The sequence below is a fragment of the Oryx dammah genome, unplaced genomic scaffold, assembly GCF_014754425.2.
Source record: "Oryx dammah isolate SB20612 unplaced genomic scaffold, SCBI_Odam_1.1 HiC_scaffold_27, whole genome shotgun sequence".
NCBI lineage: Eukaryota > Metazoa > Chordata > Mammalia > Artiodactyla > Bovidae > Oryx > Oryx dammah.
The window spans coordinates 36,184,128-36,207,018 of record NW_024070211.1 but is presented as its reverse complement, the minus strand read 5'-3'; the positions used below and the strand labels follow the sequence as shown (position 1 = coordinate 36,207,018).

General features: G+C 34.8%; 1 protein-coding gene across 1 annotated transcript in view; it reads right to left on the bottom strand.

The window, feature by feature from the left end:
* Positions 1-22,891, bottom strand: part of LOC120854102 (receptor tyrosine-protein kinase erbB-4) — a 1,232,614-nt gene that overhangs the window by 273,807 nt on the left and 935,916 nt on the right. The window contains exons 7-12 of the mRNA XM_040227918.1: positions 22,520-22,661; positions 17,919-18,032; positions 17,704-17,830; positions 11,171-11,244; positions 10,190-10,280; positions 5,248-5,447 (exon numbers count right to left, since the gene is read on the bottom strand). Of these exons, the coding sequence (XP_040083852.1) occupies positions 5,248-5,447; positions 10,190-10,280; positions 11,171-11,244; positions 17,704-17,830; positions 17,919-18,032; positions 22,520-22,661 (748 nt within the window). The remainder of the gene's footprint in view (positions 1-5,247; positions 5,448-10,189; positions 10,281-11,170; positions 11,245-17,703; positions 17,831-17,918; positions 18,033-22,519; positions 22,662-22,891) is intronic.

Here is a 22,891-nt window from a genome sequence, read left to right as displayed (position 1 = left end):
ACTGCTGTCATACAATATTTGTCATTCTCTGTCTAACTTAATCCACTTAATATTGATGTCCTGAAGGTCTACCCATGTTGCCACATATGGAAGGATTTTTATCTTTTTTATGGCTGAATATGCCATTGTGTGCATATATCAATCCATATACATGCAACATATGCTTTATACAGTCAACTGTTGACAGACACATTGTTTCCATATCTTGGCTATTGTGAATAGTGCTGCAATGAACATGAGGATGCAGAGAAGTGAAATTGCTAGATATAGTAATTTTATTTTTAATTTTTTGAGGAATTTCTGTACCATTTTCCATCATGACTGCCTCAGATACATTCACTCCAACAGTGTACTAGAGGTCTCTTTTCTCCACACCCTCACCAGCACTTTGCTTTTTGATAACAGTAATTCTAACAGAAATTGATGTCTCATTGTGGTTTCAATTTGCATTAACATTTCCCTACCCCAGGTGGCGCTAGTGGTAACGAACCTGCCTGCCAATGCAGAAGTAAGAAACATGGGTTCTATCACTGAGTCAGGAATATCCCCTAGAGAAGGAAATGGCAAGCCACTCCAGCATTCTTGTCTGGAGAATCCCATGGACAGAGGAGCCTGGTGGATTACAGTCCGTAGGGTCGAAAAAAGTCAGACACAACTGAAGTGACTTACACACACTGATTAGTGACGTTGAGTGTTGAGCACCTTTTCATGACTTGTTGCTATTTGCATGACTTCTTTAGAGAAACATCTGTTCACGTTCTCTGCACATTTTTACACCAGATTGTTTGTTATTCAGTTTTTTAGTTCTTTATATACTTTTATATATACTTGTATTAAGGCCTTATCAGATACATGACTTGCAAATATTTTCTCCAATTAGATAGTTCGGCTTTACATTTTGTTGATTGCTTTTGTTGTTCTTTTGGCTATGCATAAACTTTTTAGTTTGATGTAGTCCCACTTATTTTTGCTTTTGTTAATTCTGCTTTCAGTGTCATATCCATAAAGTCATTACCAAAACCAGTGTCAAGGAACCTACAATCTTCAATGTTTCTTCTAGGAATATTGTGGTTTGGGGCTTCTGTTTAAGTCCTTAATCTTTTTTGAGTTCATTTTTGTGAGTAGTAGAATATAGGGGTGCAATTTCTTTCTTTTGCATGTGATTATTATTATTTTCCCATCTTAATTTACTGATCAATTATCCTTTTCTTATTGAATATTCTTGTCTTCCTTATTAAATATTAGTTAAACTTACATGTGGTTTTATTTCTGGACTCTTGCTTCTGTTCCACTGGTCTATATGTCTGTTTTCATGCCAGGAGCATAGTTTTAATCATTATGGCTTCTAAACAAATGTTTCATTATTTATCTATTTACCAGAAAGTATGTATTATTTTATATATGTCTATTGTTTTATATTCTAATGATGATAAAAATACTATTATAATTAGAAAAATTAAATTATTTCCATTTTAAAAAGTAATTATTGAATATGGCTTCTCTATGTTGGGTTTCAGTGCATTCATGCAAATAATTTTAAAATGGAGATGTATCAGTTCAAATGTAACTAGATTATGAAAGTTTGGTTAATATTTATCTCTTCATTGTTTATATTCTAGTGTTAAAATCTTTATGCTTAATTATTTACAGAAACTTCAAATATTATTATAAACTTAGTCTAAATCTTCTTCTAACTAGCACTGTTTTGTCCCAAAACCGTAAAAATAAAGGAGGCAAAAAATGTTCCAACTTTTCATACCCTGGTGTTTCTCTCAATCTCTTCAAACCATAAAGTCTACTTTAAAATTTTTGACTTAAAAGATCAAGACTGCTCAAGTTACACACTATACAGATGAGGTGAAGTTTTTCTTTTATTGTCATTACTTTTTAAGTCATGTTGAACTAAAAAAATAACTTAAAAATCAAGGCTGTTTTTTTTCTTTTACGCTACCAAGCTGACATATAGATTTAGATGAGCGTGTTTTATGCTGATGGTAGGTATGTGCACTTATCTGTGTGCATGCCTGTGTATGTGTTCTAGGGTAGTGTACATGTATGTGTATGTGCTGTGTGAGTATATAAATACATACCTTATGCTGTATATCCATGTATCCATCTTGTAATGAATATGTATATGTGCTTGTGTGTATCTCGTGTGTGGTATACTAAGAAAGAATGTCTAAAAATGCAGTATCTACAATTTAAAATGGAACAATATTTAAGTTTACCCACTTGCAGATACTTAAAGCTCAACATTCAGGAAACTGAGATCATGGCATCTGGTCCCATAACTTCATGGGAAATAGATGCGGAAACAGTGGAAACAGTGTCAGACTTTATTTTGGGGGGCTCCAAAATCACTGCAGATGGTGACTGCAGCCATGAAATGAAAAGACACTTACTCCTTGGAAGGAAAGTTATGACCAACCTAGATAGTATATTCAAAAGCAGAGACATTACTTTGCCAACAAAAGTCCGTCTAGTCAAGGCTATGGTTTTTCCAGTGGTCATGTATGGATGTGAGAGTTGGACTGAAGAAAGCTGAGTGCTGAAGAATTGATGCTTTTGAACTGTGGTGTTGGAGAAGACTCTTGAGAGTCCCTTGGACTGCAAGGAGATCCAACCAGTCCATTCTAAAGGAGATCAGTCCTGCGTGTTCTTTGGAAGGACTGATGTTGAAGCTGAAACTCCAATACTTTGGCCACCTCATGCGAAGAGTTGACTCATTGGAAAAGACTTTGATGCTGGGAGGGATTGGGGGCAGGAGGAGAAGGGGACGACCCAGGATGAGATGGCTGGATGGCATCATCGACTCAATGGGCATGAGTCTGCGTAAACTCTGGGAGTTGGTGATGGACAGGGAGGCCTGGCGTGCTGTGATTCATGGGGTCACAAAGAGTCAGATACGACTAATAGACTGAACTGAACTGAATTTAACTGAACTTGCAGATAATACTGTGGGTAATAAAATGGTCTCAATCTCATGTGGGCAGCCATTGCAGGCTCAGTGTAAACATCAGCAACACCTCTGAGATCAATTTTATAGGATAATTACATTTCTAAGAACGTTGGATCCAATGTACTATGAGACCGAAGCCCAAATTTTGATAAATGGATTTCATGCAAACATTTTTCACTCTAAGATGTTAAAAATGAAAAATAAAATGCTTAATTTTATTCTATAGCACCACAAACCTGCTTTCTTCAAACTGTTTCATTTCTTCCTCAAACTGTTAAGTCAACTGTAACTCTACAGAACAATAAAATATGTTCACGGTTTTAAAAGTGGCTAAATGTCCAAGAGATATAATGCTGAAAGCTGAAGAACATGTTAAATTTTAGGTTACTATTATTAATCTTCTTTTGGTTGTTTGAAAAGTTTATAATTGCATAAATTTTTCCTATCTTGCTTTTTTTATAGCTAGTTTCTTTCTGCATTTTCTTTTTCCATTTGTTTTTTATTCAGGTTTACAAAATGTAAAAGAAAGGACTTGAAAGATGATTAAATGAGTCAAAGAAGAATAATGTTTTTCTCTGCTTCTTTTATTTTTTCCTTCAGGTTTTATTTTCATGGTTAAATCTTACTTTTGAAAGCTAGTAACACTATTGTTTTATTTTCATTTTGTTTTGTTTTTTCAAAAACAAAATTTTCAAACAGTGTACTAAAATTTTTTTCCAAAGCAAAAATTTCAAACAGTGTACAAAGAATTTCAAAGTGAGAGAAAATGAGAGTATAAGTCTGATTTAGAGAAATATTTATGTTAATGTTGAAAAATATTCTATCTTACTTCCATGGATAATCTACTTTGTCTGGGGCATGTACAAAAACACATATAGTAATGTGGGGTAAAAACCTTAGGTATTACAGAAAAAAGAGCAAGCATTCTGTCAGGAATCAGAAATACATAAAAGCAAGGAAACACTCTAGGCCCAATAAAAGGATAAATCTCATTCAATGTGGATATGCATATTTTGATATATAATAAGATTTTATCTTTCTTGATTCTATGAGGACCAGAAGAATATATAAGAACTTAAGTTCACTCAAAACAAGGATTACATGTTGAAATCATGTTGAAGTAGATCTGTTTTCTCTGGAAAATATATTTAAGGATCCAAGAGAATTAAAGTGTGAATTCCTCACAAATTATGTTATATTTTGAAAAAATTGCTAATCTAAACTGGCTTAAACCCTTTCTGGAACAAGGTGGGATACAGATAAATAATTAATTGACCACATAACCTGGTAAATTTAAGTCATGTTAACTTCTTCAGAGTTTACATTTTTTTAATGTGTCCTGTACTATTCATTAGGATGCTTAATGAACTTAATTATTATGTATGTATACCCTTGTGATTGTTATGCTGTTGAGATCAAAGAAGCAAGAAGACTTCCTAACAGAAAAATAAGGAATGAAACTTTTAAAAAGGACTGATCTATCATGACCTCAATAAGAACAAGCATTTGTTAACAGATCATTTGAATTCTAAGTATTTTTATTTTATATTTATCATAAGTAAATTAGTACTATATTCATAGTATGTCACCTATAGGATGTAGAAGAAAGTATTACTAAGAAGAAAAACAGGGAAGAATTAAGTATTAATCATTAGGATATCAAATTATAAGATGGGAATGGCTTAATTATGTACTCATGAAAACACTATTTGCTTCTGTGTGACAAAGAAATGATGGAAAAAATAATATTTAGTAAAATAAATGAAAAAAGAAAACTCCATGACTATAAAAACAAATTTATGAGATGAACTTATTTCTTGAATGACAAACTTTTAGAAGAGCATTTTTACACATTTCGAAAGAAAATGTCCTTTTATCCCCACCACCTCTAAATGGCAAATATTTTGCTTTGCTATGTCACCAAATTCATTGAAACAAAAAGTAAACAGAAAATTTAAGAGTGGATTTCCACAAATTGATTGACATTGAGAAAGTACCTGGGATGCCTATTAAATATTGAGATTCTCGGGTTCCACTTACACCTGTTGAATCTAAATCTCTACAGGAGGTTCTTAAGGTTAGGCAAGATTTGAGAACATGAAATACATAATGAAAACATGCAATATGTTATAAAAGTCACCCATTTGATTGTTTTATACCAACCTTTTTTAAGTGTTGAGGAAAAAAGGACAATCCTGACCTATCATTTTTAATTGTTTTATACAATGTAGAATATTTTAAAAAATGTTTAAAGTTTCTAGGTTTTACTGTCTGGGTAATGTACTTACTACAGTTCTCAGCTTTCCTATTGTCCCGAATCACTATCCTTTGGTTGACTGTGCTGAACAGTGTTGTCCAGTTAATGGTATGGTAATAGCACAGATTGCTGTTGTCAGTGATATAGATGTTCCCAGCACTGATTTCTCTCAAGGACTGAAATTGTAGAGAAGTGATGCCCTGTTGCTTGAGGATAAGCAAGGAAAGGCCACTAAAGGGAAGGGAGGGAAAAAAAATGAAATAATAGTCATTGTTTTCTGGCCATGACATGCATTATTCAAGTAAAATATGGTTGTCATATCTTACTCCCAAAAGAATGTTAATAGAGCATAAAAAAGATTAAATAAACCTGTAATCTGAACATTATTTCTTTACAACGCTATACACTGACACTTTCAAAAGTAATCATTTGACCCCCCTCTCAAAAAAGCCCATCTTTTAGAAATATAAATATCAGTGATATCTCTATTTCTGTCTACATATGTACCACGGACCTATCTATTCAGGGCCGTTCTCAATCTAAATTCATCAAGAATGAAATCCTGGATTAAGACTAAATAATTAAATACATGTTGATAGGGTGATTGTTTACCTATCCAAAATAAGATATTAATTCTAATCTGTTAAATAAATTTAGACACACTTTCAGAGGGTACATATCACAGGAAATGACTGGATATTTAGCTTTAATTTATGCCTCAGAAAACAAAATATAATCATAATAGTTGAAAAATACATACAGAGAGAAGATGTCAAAAATTAAAGAGAAGAATAAAATTAAACTAAAACTTTAAAAAAATGCTCAGAAGGCTTGGATAAATGAGAAAGCATTTCTAAAAGTTAAGTAACAACTACACTGTGGAAACAAATTATCATCTCAAGTATGCTGTTTTCATTTCAACATGGTCAACTTTGTAATTAAATTCTTTCTTCATTCTCTAAAGAATAACTGTTTCCCAAATCTCAATCAACTTATGAATATTATTTTATATTTCAGAGATCAAAGCTGTCCCATTTTGCTTCCTTATAAATCTAAACTTGCTTTACTTTTATATACTCAGATTTTTTGCATGTATTATATATATATATAAATGCAAGATGAACTATAATACACATTTATATAATGTATGTGTGTACCAAACTGGGATGTAATTCGCTCTCTCAATTCTGTCTTCCCATCATGACCACCCCTAATTGTTGATTACAATTATGTTCATGATGAGCATAACAATGCTTTGACTGAGATTTATAATATTTTATTCAATGGATAGTAAAAATTGGTTCCACATAGCACTATCCTTTTTTATTACATTTATATTTTAGAACCTCTTATAGATATATCTATTTAATTCAATGGACTTTCTGTGAACTATAATTACAGAGTATTTGATGACAGTACTGATTTTTGACATCTTTCAGATTTAAATAGAAAAGTTAAGTCTAAGTCACCTTATATAAATCAACATTTAACTGTTCATAAATAACAATTTAATGCAGACAAATTCTAAGGTAAAATACGAGCAGTGGCTTAATAAATAAAACATATTTTTATTATATGAATAAATATACTGACATTAGAACTTTAGAACAATAAAAACTTCAGAGCCCTGATTTTCTGTCCATTTTTAACCAGTACAGCATATAGGGTGGTGAACCAATTTCTAAAATATCAGTGCTATAATGCTTTGTACAAATGATAGATTCAGACACCAAATGAGAACTTCCAGGTAAAATAGCATTTCTATCCCACTGGAGAAGGGAATGGCAAGCCACTTCAGTATTCTTGCCTTGAGAACCCCATGAACAGCATGAAAAGGCAAAATGATAGGATACCAAAAGAGGAACTCCCCAGGTCATTAGGTGCCCAATATGCTACTGGAGATCAGTGGAGAAGTAACTCCAGAAAGATTGAAGGGATGGAGCCAAAACAAAAACAATACCCAGTTGTGCATATGACTGGTGATAGAAGCAAGATCCGATGCTATAAAATACAATATTGCATAGGAATCTGGAATGCCAGCTCTATGAATCAAGACAAATTGGAAGTGGTCAAACAAGAGATGGCAAGGGTGAACGTCAACATTCTAGGAATCAGTGAACTAAAATGGACTGGAATGGATGAATTTAACTCAGATGACCATTATGTCTACTACTGTGGGCAGGAATCTCTCAGAAGAAATGGAGTAGCCATCATGGTCAACAAAAGAATCCAAAATGCAGTACTTGGATCCAATCTAAAAAACGACAGAATGATCTCTGTTCTTCTCCAAGGCAAACCATTCGATATCACAGTTATCCAAGTCTATGCCCCAACCAGTAATGCTGAAGAAGCTGAAGTTGAATGGTTTTATGAAGACCTACAACACCTTTTAGAACTAACACTAACTAACATTATAGGGGACTGGAATGCAAAAGTAGAAAGTCAAGAAACACCTGGAGTAGCAGGCAAATTTGGCCTTGGAGTGTGGAATGAAGCAGGGCAAAGACTAATAGAGTTTTGCCAAGAAAACGCACTGGTCATAGCAAACACCCTCTTCCAACAACACAAGAGAAGACTCTACACATGGACATCACCAGATGGTCAACACCGAAATCAGATTGACTATATCCTCCGCAGCCAAAGATGGAGAAGCTGTATACTGTCAACAAAAACAAGACCAGGAGCTGACTATGGCTCAGATCATGAACTCCATATTATCAAATTCAGACTGAAATTGAAGAAAGTAGGGAAAACCGCTAGACCATTCAGGTATGACCTAAATCAAATCCCTTAAGATTATACAGTGGAAGTGAGAAATTGATTTAAGGGTCTAGATCTGATAGATAGAGTGCCTGATGAACTATGGAATGAGGTTCGTGACATTGTACAGGAGACAGGGATCAAGACCATCCCCATGGAAAAGAAATGCAAAAAAGCAAAATGGCTGTCTAGGGAGGCTTTACAAATAGCTGTGAAAAGGAGAGAGGTGAAAAGCAAAGGAGAAAAGGAAAGATATAGGCATCTGAATGCAGAATTCCAAAGAATAGCAAGAAGAGATAAGAAAGCCTTCTTCAGCGATCAATGCAAAGAAATCAAGGAAAACAACAGAATGGGAAAGACTAGAGATCTCTTCACGAAAATTAGAGATACCAAGGGAATATTTCATGCAAAGATGGGCTCAATAAAGGACAGAAATGGTATGGACCTAACAGAAGCAGAAGATATTAAGAAGAGGAGGCAAGAATACACGGAAGAACTGTACAAAAAAGATCTTCACGACCCAGATAATCATGATGATGTGATCACTCATCTAGAGCCAGACATCCTGGAATGTGAAGTCAAGTGGGCCTTAGAAAGCATCACTATGAACAAAGCTAGTGGAGGTGATGGAATTCCAGTTGAGCTACTTCAAATCCTGAAAGATGATGCTGTGAAAGTGCAGCACTCAATATGCCAGCACATTGGAAAACTCAGCAGTGGCCACAGGACTGGAAAAGGTCAGTTTTCATTCCAATCCCAAAGAAAGGCAATGCCAAAGAATGCTCAAACTACCACACAATTGCACTCATCTCACATGCTAGTAAAGTAATGCTCAAAATTCTCCAAGCCAGGCTTCAGCAATATGTGAACCGTGAACTTCCTGATGTTCAATCTGGTTTTAGAAAAGGCAGAGAAACCAGAGATCAAATTGCCAACATTTGCTGGATCATGGAAAAAGCAAGAGAGTTCCAGAAAAACATCTATTTCTGCTTCATTGACTGTGCCAAAGCCTTTGACTCTGTGGATCACAATAAACTGTGGAAAATTCTGAAAGAGATGAGAATACCAGACCACCTAACCTGCCTCTTGAGAAATCTGTATGCAGGTCAGGAAGCAACAGTTAGAACTGGACATGGAACAACAGACTGGTTCCAAATAGGAAAAGGTGTACGTCAAGGCTGTATATTGTCACCCTGCTTATTTAACTTCTATGCAGAGTACATAATGAGAAATGCTGGACTGGAAGAAACACAAGCTGGAATCAAGATTACCGAGAGAAATATCAATAACCTCAGATATGCAGATGACACCACCCTTATGGCAGAAAGTGAAGAGGAGCTAAAAAGCCTCTTGATGAAAGTGAAAGAGGAGAGCAAAAATGTTGGCTTAAAGCTCAACATTCAGAAAACGAAGATCATTACTTCATGGGAAATAGACGAGGAAACAGTAGAAACAGTGTCAGACTTTATTTTTGGGGGCTCCAAAATCAGTGCAGATGGTGACTGCAGCCATTAAATTCAAAGACGCTTACTCCTTGGAAGAAAAGTTATGACCAACCTAGATAGCATATTCAAAAGCAGGGACATTACTTTGCCGATTAAGGTCCGTCTAGTCAAGGCTATGGTTTTTCCTGTGGTCATGTATGGATGTGAGAGTTGGACTGTGAAGAAGGCTGAGCACTGAAGAATTGATGCTTTTGAACTGTGGTGTTGGAGAAGACTCTTGAGAGTCCCTTGGGCTGCAAGAAGATCCAACCAGTCCATTCTGAAGGAGATCAACCCTGGGGTTTCTTTGGAGGGAATGATGCTGAAGCTGAAACTCCAGTACTTTGGCCATCTCATGCGAAGAGTTGACTCATTGGAAAAGACTCTGATGCTGGGAGGGATTGGGAGCAGGAGGAGAAGGGAACGACCGAGGATGAGATGGCTGGATGGCATCACGGACTCGATGGACATGAGTCTGGGTGAACTCTGGCAGATGGTGATGGACAGGGAGGCCTGGTGTGCTGCGATTCATAGGGTCGCAAAGAGTCGGACATGACTGAGCCACTGAACTGAACTGATCCCATACACTGACACCATTACCAAGTTAATCAACTCTATTTTTAATTATGATAAAATGTGATTGAAAAGAAGTTACTGTTTTATGTTTCGCATCACGTACTCCATACCTGCCAAACACTAAAATTACTTTGATATTACATATACACCTACCTATAGAGTACTCTTCCACCAATGGTTACCAAGTTAGAAAAAACACTGAAGTCGGTCATGTTTGGAGGCCATGACTGTATGTTCAAGAAACCTACAAAACATAGGTGTAACAAAAATTCAGAATGTCATTGTCTTAGTAACAGTGTTTAATATTAATTATTCTGGAGATACGATGAAAATGGAAGGCAAGAAAAGGACAAAATTATTCCCATTTTTGAACCATTCTATCTCATGCTTTTTCTTCCAAGATTCAATGTCTTACCCAAAGTTTCTGGACTGCAATCCTCAATAGATAATGAACGTCAAAATAATGAACATGAAGAATGAGTGTTTTTCAGACACACAGAGTCATATCACTGTACAGTATAAAGATCTAAATGATTCTTAATTGGATTCATTCTTCTAAAAGCAAAGATATTTAGTCTAACTAGATACACAGAAAAATATTGCTTCAATTTTCCTAAAATCTTTTGCCATCTTCTCTGTACATTTACAACATCAGCTGTCTGTCTTGCATCCTGACATTTATGTTTATACCTAACCCTCCTCACTTGATTTTACATTCTTTGATAGCAAGCTCATTCCTAATTCATGTCTATAGTCCCCGTATCATCCATTCTAACAGTGCTGAAAACATCCGGTCCTCAATAAACATGTGCTAAATGAATCCTACCTGTTACCCATTTTCAACAGTACTTGTGAAAACTAAATAGAAAAAAAACAAATCAACCAACCATGGGTTCAAAGACCCACTGACATTTTCAAAAACAGTAACACCAAAATTTCAAGGGTATTTTATTTTTCTAGTTCTAGTTTTCAAAACGTACACAAATGCTAAGGAATTATGACACTCATCATTTTAAATAATGCTTTTTTAAAAATTAGAATTTGCTTTGAAAAATTCCAATACTATGTAATAATTTCAACATAACACTAAAATTCCCATAGTTCATAGCACAACAAACTCACACAAGAAATTACCTGTTATCTCTCGGACTGTCCGAAAGACATTCAGTTTCTCTGGGTCTATGGCTTCAATTGCATTGTAGGGGTCCCTAGAAAATCAAGAAAAAAATGAAGTCAAATTTAAAAATAGATAAAGGAGTGAAAAATATGAGAAATGTGTCAGCAACTATTCCATTCAAATTGAACTTTAATTAGCAATAAGAAGGTTGTTGTTGTTTAGTCCCTAAGCTGTGTCCTGCAAGGAGATCCAACCAGTCCATTCTGAAGGAGATCAACCCTGGGATTTCTTTGGAAGGAATGGTGCTAAAGCTGAAACTCCAGTACTCTGGCCACCTCATGCGAAGAGTTGACTCATTGGAAAAGACTCTGATGCTGGGAGGGATTGGGGGCAGGAGGAGAAGGGGACAACAGAGGATGAGATGGCTGGATGGCATCACCGACTCAATGGACGTGAATCTGAGTGAACTCCGGGAGTTGGTGATGGACAGGGAGGCCTGGCGTGCTGCGATTCATGGGGTCGCAGAGTCGGACATGAATGAGCGACTGAACTGAACTGAACTGAAGCTGTGTCCAACTGTTTTGTGACACCAGGGACTGTAGCCCACCATGCTCTTCTGTCCATGGGATTTCCCAGGCAAGAATACTGGAGTGGGTTGCCATTTCTTTCTCCAGGGGAACTTCTTGACCCAGGGATTGAACCCCCTTTTCCTGCATTGGCAGGTGGATTCTATTCCACTGAGCGACCAGCAAAGTCCAATAGGAAGTTTAGCAATGTTTTATCCAGACTTTCCTATGCAAGATGTGGAAGGGGATCAAAATGCACTTTGAGGACATTTTTATGACACAATATAAATTTTTGATTGAAGGCTATTCTAGATCCAGAGAAATGGTTAAATTTGACTCTCCTGAAGAAATCTCCACATATAGCAAGTTCATTTATTAACCATTTTATTTTGCCTTTAAAAGTCTATTCTCAACTGGGAAAATATACTCTGCAAATAAATTATGTTACAGTGAGAATAACTAAATTTTGGGCTTGTCAAAGCATACTAAACTGCTAACAGAACTTGTAATTTCATAAGAAGGATAAAAACAAATACAGAATGTAAACATTTTTTTCTATATCTTCACATTGATTATGAGTGCAATCTTGTTCCTATCTGATTTATTTGTTTACCTTCATAGGACAGGAGCTATTAGCTTCCATCTATATGAATTATAGTAACATTTGAAAATAAAATTTACCATAAATTTAATAATACTCAAAAAGTGTTGTACATTTTGAGGAGTTTTAAAAATACCATCTCTTAATTCATACATATATTTTTCAATAAATGTTATTGTTACATAATTGCCTTGTCTTTCCAAAATAAATATAAAATATCTTTAATATTAAATAGTTGATGGATTTCTTTTAGAAGTTTTCATCTTAGGAAAATATTTTTCATTTAAACATGTTGACCATGCATACTTAAATATTAAGCTAAATATAAACATAACATTCAACATTTCTCAGTAATTCAAGCACTACCTTCAATTTTCTTAAGTAACATATAGTAAATTTTTTTAGGTTTTATTACTTTAAAAGGTGTTCTATGCTATTCTGGTCAAGTAAAAACCTCATACTAACACATACTCTTCAGATAAAAATTAAATTCCATATATTGGTCATTTCTTCAAGAAAGATCAAACTTCTAAAATCAACAAACAAGGCTTTTTAGAAGTTTGTATCCATCTTTAGCAATCAGCTGAATTTTATCCTTGCTGTGGATATCTGTTGTTTTAGCAGTATCTGAGAACCCTCTTTTTCATATAGGAATATAACCTAGGATGCATGATCCATTGGACGCTATCAGTCAAGGTGTTCTGCAATCCTCTGACAAATACATAGGCCTGTCTTCCAAGAATCTGAGTCTGAATCCACTGGCTTTTATTTATCCAGTCATTAGAGCCTTTGGAAATTCAGTATTAGTTCAGCAACCTTGATCTCTGAAACTGCCTTGTACTGACTCTCTTAGCTTGGTTCATAAACATGTTCATTTATACTGTGAACAATCCCATATCTTTTAAAAGTAAAAAAAAAAACCTTTGCTTGATGAAATTACTACTTCCAAGTAAAAAAATCAAGAAGTGTAATCTACATACTGTACTATTAGTTTAACATGGCATGTTATAAAAGGCTTGGAAACATTATAAATGAGTTACACATAAACAATTCACACATAAACAATTAAGACTTTCCTTAAAGAGACATGAATACATTTCAAAAGCTTAAAGCCTAATTCAAATATTCTGGCAAATTTGCTCTATTTGAAAATGAAGATATATGGAATGAATATATATGCTTCTGGTGAATATGGGGCCACAAAATTATTGTGTGGGAAAACTCTGGTTGCTGTAATTTTCTAATATGCAAAGATTTCCATAGGCAGGGGAAATGCCAGCTCTGCAGTAGTAGAATGAGCTTTCTACATTTGTTCTTTGCTGTAAAGCAATACATAGAACAGCTCTAGTAATATAATCAAATATTCTCGCTTTACTGAGGAACACTCAAAGTTCAGGGCAAACATGCAATAGTGGGGTCAGTCCAAACTTTTACTGAGAACACCTACAGGTTGCCAGGATTGAAATAAATTCTAGACTGTTCACATGAAACCCAATGGACCACAGAAATTTTATATACTTAATTTAGAGATTCAGGACTCTCATAAAATAAGTTGATAGAATCCCACTTACCGACTTCAAAGTAACCTTAGGGAGTTCCATCAAGTCACTTGAAATCCATGATATTTTAAAATTGAGAACTTTCCTAGCTAAATGTAGGGTCATGAAAACGAACGCTATGTCCTTGGAGTGTGTTTGGTGACCCAATAAAGCTCAGAATAAAGGGAGAGAAGCATATTTTCACAGTTCCATTGAAATCACATTTTTTCCACCAAACTCATAATCTGTTTCCCATTATCTATCATCATTACAGTCTATCATCTAAGCACTTTCTTATTAGTGTTAGATTGTGACACAGCATGGGTATGCTTATTTGGTGAGCATTTTATTGCTCTCAGCATACGCACATGAGCATTGTTAGACATGACAAAACATGAAAGGAGATACTATGATAACCCTGAACACTGAATTTTGCCTGCAGTTTCCATTCTAAATAAGAAAATAATAGTGTCTACTTTATTTCTAGCAAGGGTGGTATTGTGCTATAAAGTGAATATTTCCTTGAACTCTTTCATGCATTAACTTTTTAATGACAACTTCACAGTAAATTTGTTTTTAGCAGAAATTTGATTTTGAAATGTATAATCTCATTTAATTACAGATTTTTCCTTTCCATTAGTTTAAAGAAATACTCTAGCTATTTTAATCAAATGGTTCAACCTATCAAAATCTAGTTAGTAGAAGACTGAGGATAATGAGAATTAAGTGGAATAAACCATTTTGTTAATTTACTAAAAGCTTTCTGTTTATAATATCTCATATTATTCACCTTCAAAATCTGTCTATATACACACACATTACATACACGAATACACATGTTCCTATACATTACTATCTGAGATCTACTCAATTAACTTTACGTTAATGCCTTCCTAAGATGAAAGAGAAAGGCTTCAGAATATGTTTCATGTTGACAAGAGACTAGGAAGGAGGAACATATCATCTTTCATATATATATTTGCCCTGGAAATAACTTATATATTATGCTTGAGACACAATAATAGTAATTATAATGTTACATTTACTTGCTATAATTAAAGACAAATCATAATCTTCTGAGGTAGGAAGTATGATTTGTCATAAAATAAGTATTGGCAGAAAGATAAATTTGACTTTATTCAGTTTCCAATAGTCTGTGAAATAATATCTGTTACACTATATGCTGTGCTAAAAACTAGATACTAGATATAGTCACTGAGATTTGCCTTCGAACTGCCTTTTTCACTAAATGTTTTAAATTTTCTTCAATTCTGGGTGGGGAGCTTTATTATTTTGGTTTTTTTTTAAGTTTTATTTTTGTTACTTTTCATTGTCTTTCTCCTCTTTTCCTCCTTTCCCCATCTTTTTCTTTCTTTTTTATACAATTTATTAAGATTTACTCTATTCTAGCTAGGTATTGGACTAAACACTTAAAAATGTATACATATATTTGCTTTGAATCCCCACTACACCCAGAGGAGGTAGTTATTTATTTTTAATCCAGTTCTCAACTCCATATGGGAGGACACTGAGTGTTTGACATGGAAACCACACAGCTCAATGCAGATTGTCCATGGTAGAGACTCAAAGCAAACTCCAGTCTAGTCTGGATCAAGTTAATCAAGTAGAACATTTGACTCTTATTTTTAAGAGAAACTTGGCTTACCTTTCTTTTTCTAATTCATGTGAGTTGATTTTTGTCATTTTTCACTTAGTGTCTCCTTGAAAGTCTGGATTGGTCTGATGTTTTATAATAATTCTGCTCATACTTGTGAATGTATGGTCATCTGGGACATCCGTCAAGAGGTTTCAGTTATGATTGAGATTGAGGGACACTACAGGATTTAGTAATAATCCCAAGACAAGTCAAATACCTTTCAAAGCAAAGGATTGCTTTATGTCTTGAACCACCTTAAAATGCTCCACCCGGTTTAGAAGCTCATGTGTACAAACTTCATAGTGCGTCATATTTTGTGCATAATTCTGTAGTAATGTTGCTTCTATTCATACAACAATATTCCAGTGTTCATCTGTTTCTTTGCACTTTATTTCCCCATACTTCATGCACAGAGTGACTTCTAATCTTCCCTCTTAGGAATCCAAACTTTTATGACAAAAAGTAGCTGATCATTTTCCTATCAATACATATTTTATTAAACACTACTTTTCAAAATTCTTCTTTAAATTAAAATTATAATGACTTTGTAAAACTACGTTTATAGGTAGAGTACATAATCTATGACTTTTATTTCAAAATTAAGAATGAATTTAAATTGAAATTTTAAATTAATATTTTAAAATGAATTAAATTTTACTTCAAAATTTATTATAAAAATGATGGATGTTGGGCCTGATTGTAATGAAAAGACTTGTCCAAAGCAATTCATGAGACTATGTTTTTAAATCTTTCCCCATGCAGATGGACTTGAGGCCCATTCATTTATTATTAACATATCCATGTGGAAGCAGTCAATGTGAACTGATGGCCTGTGTCTTCTTATTTCTCAGAATACACTGTTAACATAATATGATCTTTCATGCACAGTGATATTTGGTTTTACAAAATACCTAAAATGTAGACATTTGTTTTACTAAATGATATACATATGTTAAATTATACAGATGAACTTAAATATTGTCCCAGGCCTCTTACCCAATGGAGCCAAGAAGGCAAATATAACAATGTAAATGGATATAGAGGGCCCGTGGGAACTATGGTGAATTCAATTGAATGTGTCCCATCTCAAAATGACTAGTACCACCCAGCTCCAACAGATTGTTGCCATGCAAGAATAGAGTAATCATGTGCATATTTTTTAAAGAGATTTTAAATCTGGACCTTATTAAAAAATAAAAAGAAACCAAACAACAACAACAGCAACAAGAAACACCTCTTGGTATTTCTGGCATAGATCTATACTAAAAGTTACATTTTAAAGTAAAGAAATGCTTTATGTACTAAGACCTAAAGTAATTTATTTGAATAGAAAGAAGCATTTGTTTTATTTCTCTTGCTGTTCCTATTTGACATATTTATTCATAATGTGTTAAAATGTTTTGCTTCTAGAACTGTTATATATTTAGAGTCGGTCTTGAATTGAAATATGTGAGTGATATTCTTTTTCTGTAGCCTATAGCACTAATATTTAGGGATTAAGTAGTGATATAGACAAATAGATAAAATATAACATAAAAATATTGACATTTTCATTGCAATTGAAAGAATACAAATTTGGTCATTTTTCCCATTAAAACCAGCAGGTGGTTCTAGAATGAGGAAGCCTAGAAAATGTTACAATTTTTATTGCTAAAATGAAATCCATTTAATAGATTTCTCACAATAGTACTGAATTCTCAACTCTAAAACCTAAAAAGATACAACAGGGCAAAGAAAATGTCTGAATGCTCAGAATTACAACTTACTGACTTTTCTGTGTAATACATTAAAAAAATTAATTTATGTCATCTTGAACTAATTGGGTTAGGGATTTGAATGAAATTTCCTACTTTATCCACTGATACTGTTTCCCTAAATATATCTACAAATTTGTCAAACTCACTAAAATCTATGGATTTGAGGAGAATATCCTATAAATACATCTTAGCTTATATATAAATCATTATTTTCAAATACAGGTAGTCAACAAATTTATAATCTGGATTATTCTTGTAAAATTTGGTTTACAATTAGCAATGGTGAAATCTGACATTGATTTTGCTGGAAAAAAAACATTAATATGTAATGGAACTCTGTGTCAAAATGAATCAGACTGACAAAACTAAAGAATCTCTTAAACTCTGTCTATATTTTACAATAACATTTTCAATAAAAAGGTAATACTGACCCATGAATACCAGTGACAAGGAAGATCAAATTCCCATTGATTTTGGTGCAGTTTATGAATTTGTCAATATTACTAGAATCCACGGTCTGAGCTGACATCAACGATCCTGTGCCAATGCCGTCACAAGCTGTAGAAACAAATCAGGGAGTTGAGAAAAATTTCCTTTAGTCAATAAAATGCATTTTTATCACAGAATGACAGTACAAAATCACTACCTTTTGGGCAAATGTCAGTGCAAGGTTTACACATTTTAATCCCATTTTCTTCTACTTCCATCTTGGAACTAGGACAAGCACGCACACAGGAACTGGAATCAACTACAAAGTTATCTGATTAAAAAAAAAGAAAAAGGTAAATTTACCAATAATGTTGATGTTCAGCAATAGAATTTAAAACAAGATATTTTAGGGTTTGAACATTATTACCCTTTGAAAATGATAGTGTGTATGTTTCTTTCCCTAAAACAACTCCTTGTCTAAACATATCAACCTGAAATAGCAATCAACCTGAAATAACATCTATGAGTATCTACATTCAAATCCAAAGGCAGCGTGTGTTAACAACATTTGGTACTTGCTTGGCTACTGCTCCACATCCTGAATTGCCCCCCAGGACTAGTGAATTTCTTTTATAGTCTTAGGAAACTGCATGACATTTAGTTTGTGTTTTTCAACAGTTCCACTTCATTTCATGCCATGATACAAGTTTGAAATCTAAAAATACTTCAAGTTACATGAAGCACAAATGAAGCTGAAGTTAAACTGCCTTGGATGAAGGGAGTGTACTTTATATCACAGGGGGAAATGTTTAAAATATGTTCATCTTTCAATGGAGAGCTGTAGAAATTGTCCCATAGCTTCATATAAAGAAAAAGAGATGAAATTTGGAAGTACAGTACTTTAGGAAAGTGAAAGCGTTAGTTGCTCAGTCATGTCCGGCTTTTTGCTACCCCATAATTTTAGGAATGGAGAAGTCAATGGCACCCCACTCCAGTACTCTTGCCTGGAAAATCCCATGGACGGAGGAGCCTGGTAGGCTGCAGTCCATGGGGTCACTAAGAGTTGGACATGACTTTCACTTTCACTTTTCACTTTCATGCATTGGAGAAGGAAATGGCAACCCACTCCAGTGTTCTTGCCTGGAGAATCCCAGGGATGGGGGAGGCTGGTGGGCTGCCGTCTATGCGGTCGCAGAGTCAGACACGACTGAAGCGACTTAGCAGCAGCAGCAGCAGCAGCAGATTTTAGGAAAGGTTACTAAATATAAACCACGTACATCTAATTATTTGCCATGGTAGAATGTTTAGAATTCAGTGGGATATGCCAAACATTCCCTTCCAAAAATAAGGACAAATTATTGCATCCATTTCTACAATAAACGGAAAACACAATACCTGCCAGGCTACTTTTGGGTTTTGAAGGCAGCATTCTTCCATGTTTGGAAATACTGATTCTGGCAGTATTCAGTAGCCTAGAAGGCTTCTGACCTTTAAGGGATCCAGAGCAGGAAAGGCAAATAGTGCAAGTCTAGGCTGGACTGCAAGCAATCCTGTTATTTGGATCACAAAACCCATACATACTTCTATAATATTAGAATATTATAGAATATTCTAATATACTTATTCTATAGTATTAGAAGTATGTATGGTGGGAAAATATGCCATGTGGAGTTATGGCAAGTTTCAACTGGAAAATCACATCAGAGACCTCTAGGAATTATACCCCATTTAATAAATAACTCCTGACATGCTTCTGGGTCATGGTAGAGATGGACTACCTAACCATGGGTAATTGATTGATCATGTAATCTGAATTGCACATCACAAACAAAGTTTTCTTAAAAACCATGACATCATAATTTTGTGTAGGGCCAAGGGCAATCCATTGTAAGATGGAAGCAGTGAATTTGGAATTGATATGAGCTGGGGCACTCACACAGTAAACTGCATAAGCAAGTGTTCCAAATCCCTACATTATCCACTGACCACTGCGCTGGCACCTTTTACTAAGTTCATATCTATGGCTACATGGGGAACCAAGAGAGGGCAAGTATGACAAGAGGTCAGAGGGGTACAAAAACTAATCTTGGGATGTAGGTGCAGGCAACTGAAAATGCATGGCACCTGCCTTGCAGCCTCAGTCAGGAGTGGACTGGAAAGAGTGGCAAGTAAAAATCCTACCAATGGGCATAGTTCTGGGTAGTACAAAGGATCCTTTACTTTGTATGGAATAAATACGAGTTTAGAATAAATATGACCTGGTGGCTCAGATGGTAAAGAATCTGACTGCAATGCAAGAGACTCCGGTCTGATTCCTGGGTCCGGAAGATCCCCAGAAGAAGGGAATAGCTAGTATTCTTGCCTGGAGAATTCCATGGACAGAGGAGCCAGGTGGGCTACAGTCCATGGGGTTGCAACAGTCAGAAACAACTGAGCGACTAACACAACAGCAACAACATGAGCAGTGGCTTGTTCTGAGAGATGAAATGCTAGAAGATCTGGAACTGGAACTGAAAGCAGTCTCGGGTAGAGGGATATATTTGAATCCATGGGAGTGGGTATAAAGTGTGATGATCTTTGTATTCTAAGTTAATATCTACTAGAGAGCATCTGTCACAGAAGAGACACCTTGCTAAGACTGTATCACAGCCTGAGCTCACTTCTTTTCCTTCTCTCATGGGTCCTGATCCCAAGAACACTCATTAACAACCAAACGCTCTGTAGCATGGGAACCCAAACTGTAACAGATGTAACCATCCTTTCTGCAAGGTCTTTAGGAATACCTCTTTTTTAAAAAATCCACATTTTTGTAGCAGCTTATGTCAAGTGAAATAAATAAAAAAGATTATAAGTACCTTCATAAAAAGTTCAAGTTTTGAAGTCAAATAAGTTCCAAAAAATATGTATTGTTTAGGTTTTGAACTTCAAAATTCTGGACTAGGAATTGTAGACCAGTATTTAGAAGCTAAACATCTTGGTTTCCCAAGATAGCTACAGTTTAGCATAGTCAAGGTCCCTCAAAGATTTGAATTTTACATAGATAAATAATGAAGTGCTTTAAATTAGTGTGTAATTGGATAGACCTAAACTAACCCATAAAAGAAAGTTTATGAGTTTCTTTAACTACGGTAACTGGGCATGTCATTTCAAAAAACAGTCCTTAGATTTTGACCTCTTGTTGTAATTTAGGAGTTGAGAGACTTCAGAACCACTATGAAGGATATAGACTAAGAAGGAGGAGGACATTTGTCTAAAAAAGGAAAAAAATTTGTCATCTAGCCTCATTCTATGAAAGATACTCTTAAGCCCTGTAGTTTGCAAGATAGTAGATAGTAAATATAGGGTAACTTTTAGATGAGAAATTATCAGATCAAAACCATGAGTTTGGTTATAAAATTATTTAACATACAAATGCATATATATGTTTATGCATATATATGCATATTTATTCTTTTAATCAATATAAAATAATAATAATGGCTGGAATCATCATTGCTTTCAAAAACTTGTTTTTATATACAATTCCTATGAAACTTATTCCCTATCACTTTGATCTTTTTATTATTTCTGGGAAAGAGAGACGGTAAATTTGATTTTCCACATTTTAAAGAGGAGAAAGGGACTTCCCTGGTGGCTCAGATGGTAAAGCGTCTGTCTACAATGCGGGAGACCTGGGTTCGATCCCTGGGTCGGGAAGATCCCCTGGAGAAGGAAATGGCAATCCACTCCAGTACTATTGCCGGGAAAATCCCATGGACAGAGGAGCCTGGTAGGCTACAGTCCATGGGGTCGCAGAGTCGGACACGACTGTGCGACTTCACTCACTCATTCACTCAAAGAGAAGAAAAGAGAAAGTTAAGTGGTAGCGGTGGTTTTGTCGCTAAGATGTGTCCGACTCTCGCGACCCCATGGACTATAGCCTGCCAGGCTTTTCTGTCCATGGGATTCCAGGCAAGAACAATGGAGTGGGTTGCCATTTCCTTCTCCAGAGGATCTTCCCTACCCAGGGATCAAACCCGGGTCTCCTTCATTGCAGGCAATTTCTTTACTGACTGAATTACAAGTGAAAGCTAGAAAATTAAGTAGTTCATTAAAAATCACACAGTGAATAATTGGCCAAAGCTATAATCAAAGCCATTCTAATCTCATGTCTCTTACACTTCCTATTCCATCCTATGCACAAATCAAAAAAATAAATGTCTACGCAATGTAGAATGTAAAGTCTCTTAATTTAGTATGCGGACAAATGAGGGTTTTTTTTTCAGCCATCAAAAAAGTAAAACATCAAAGAAATGTCTCAGTGGTCTCTCCAAGCAAAAAAATTGACTTGAACAAATATCAAAATATATACTATTCTTGATAAAAATTAAGCTGGTCATTTTGAATCCCCAAGATGAGCATGCCCTCAAAACTATTTTATACATTCTATTACAAATAAATAATAAGATCACTTTAGGTGAAAATTCATTGTTATTAGAAGAAGACCTTGATCATTACATAGCTTGCTGCTACTTAATCATTTTTCTGAGGAACAGCATCATGTGCAAAAATATTGACATATAGTGAAAATAATGAGTTTAGAAGTCAATGAATGACAGTGTACTCAACCTCAACCATGTCACTCATTTGCTGAGATCATGAACGAATCACTTCAATTTTTTTGAACTTTAATTCCTTTTTATGTGAAACAATAATAATATCAATACCAAAGTAATTCATGATATGTCACAAGTTTCAAATTATGGTAAGTTTCCATGAAATTACTTTGCTTTAAAACAATGAGTTAATTAATTTGGCTCTTCTTATTTTGTTACTTACGTGGGCACTTCTTGACACAAAATGCTCCATAGGTGTATTTTGCATTGAAGTTATGCTCCAGTTGAAAGGTAGTAGGATTGTAGACAAAAGTTTGTGGACACTGAGTAACACATGCTCCACTGTCATTGAAATTCATGCATGCCTGCAACACAGCAAAAGTTAATTTAATTTTTGAAACAACCTTCATAATATTTGTTAAAGGGACACTGTTACAACAGTTGTGTGATAAGGTGTATTAATTGCTTAGCATATATCAATTTCATAAAAACTGGAAACGTTGACAATTTTTTATTCATCAGGATTTATTTTTTAAGTTAATGTTTGTTTTGTATTTCTTAATTTTAAAAAACTTTTTCCAGCTCACCAAATATA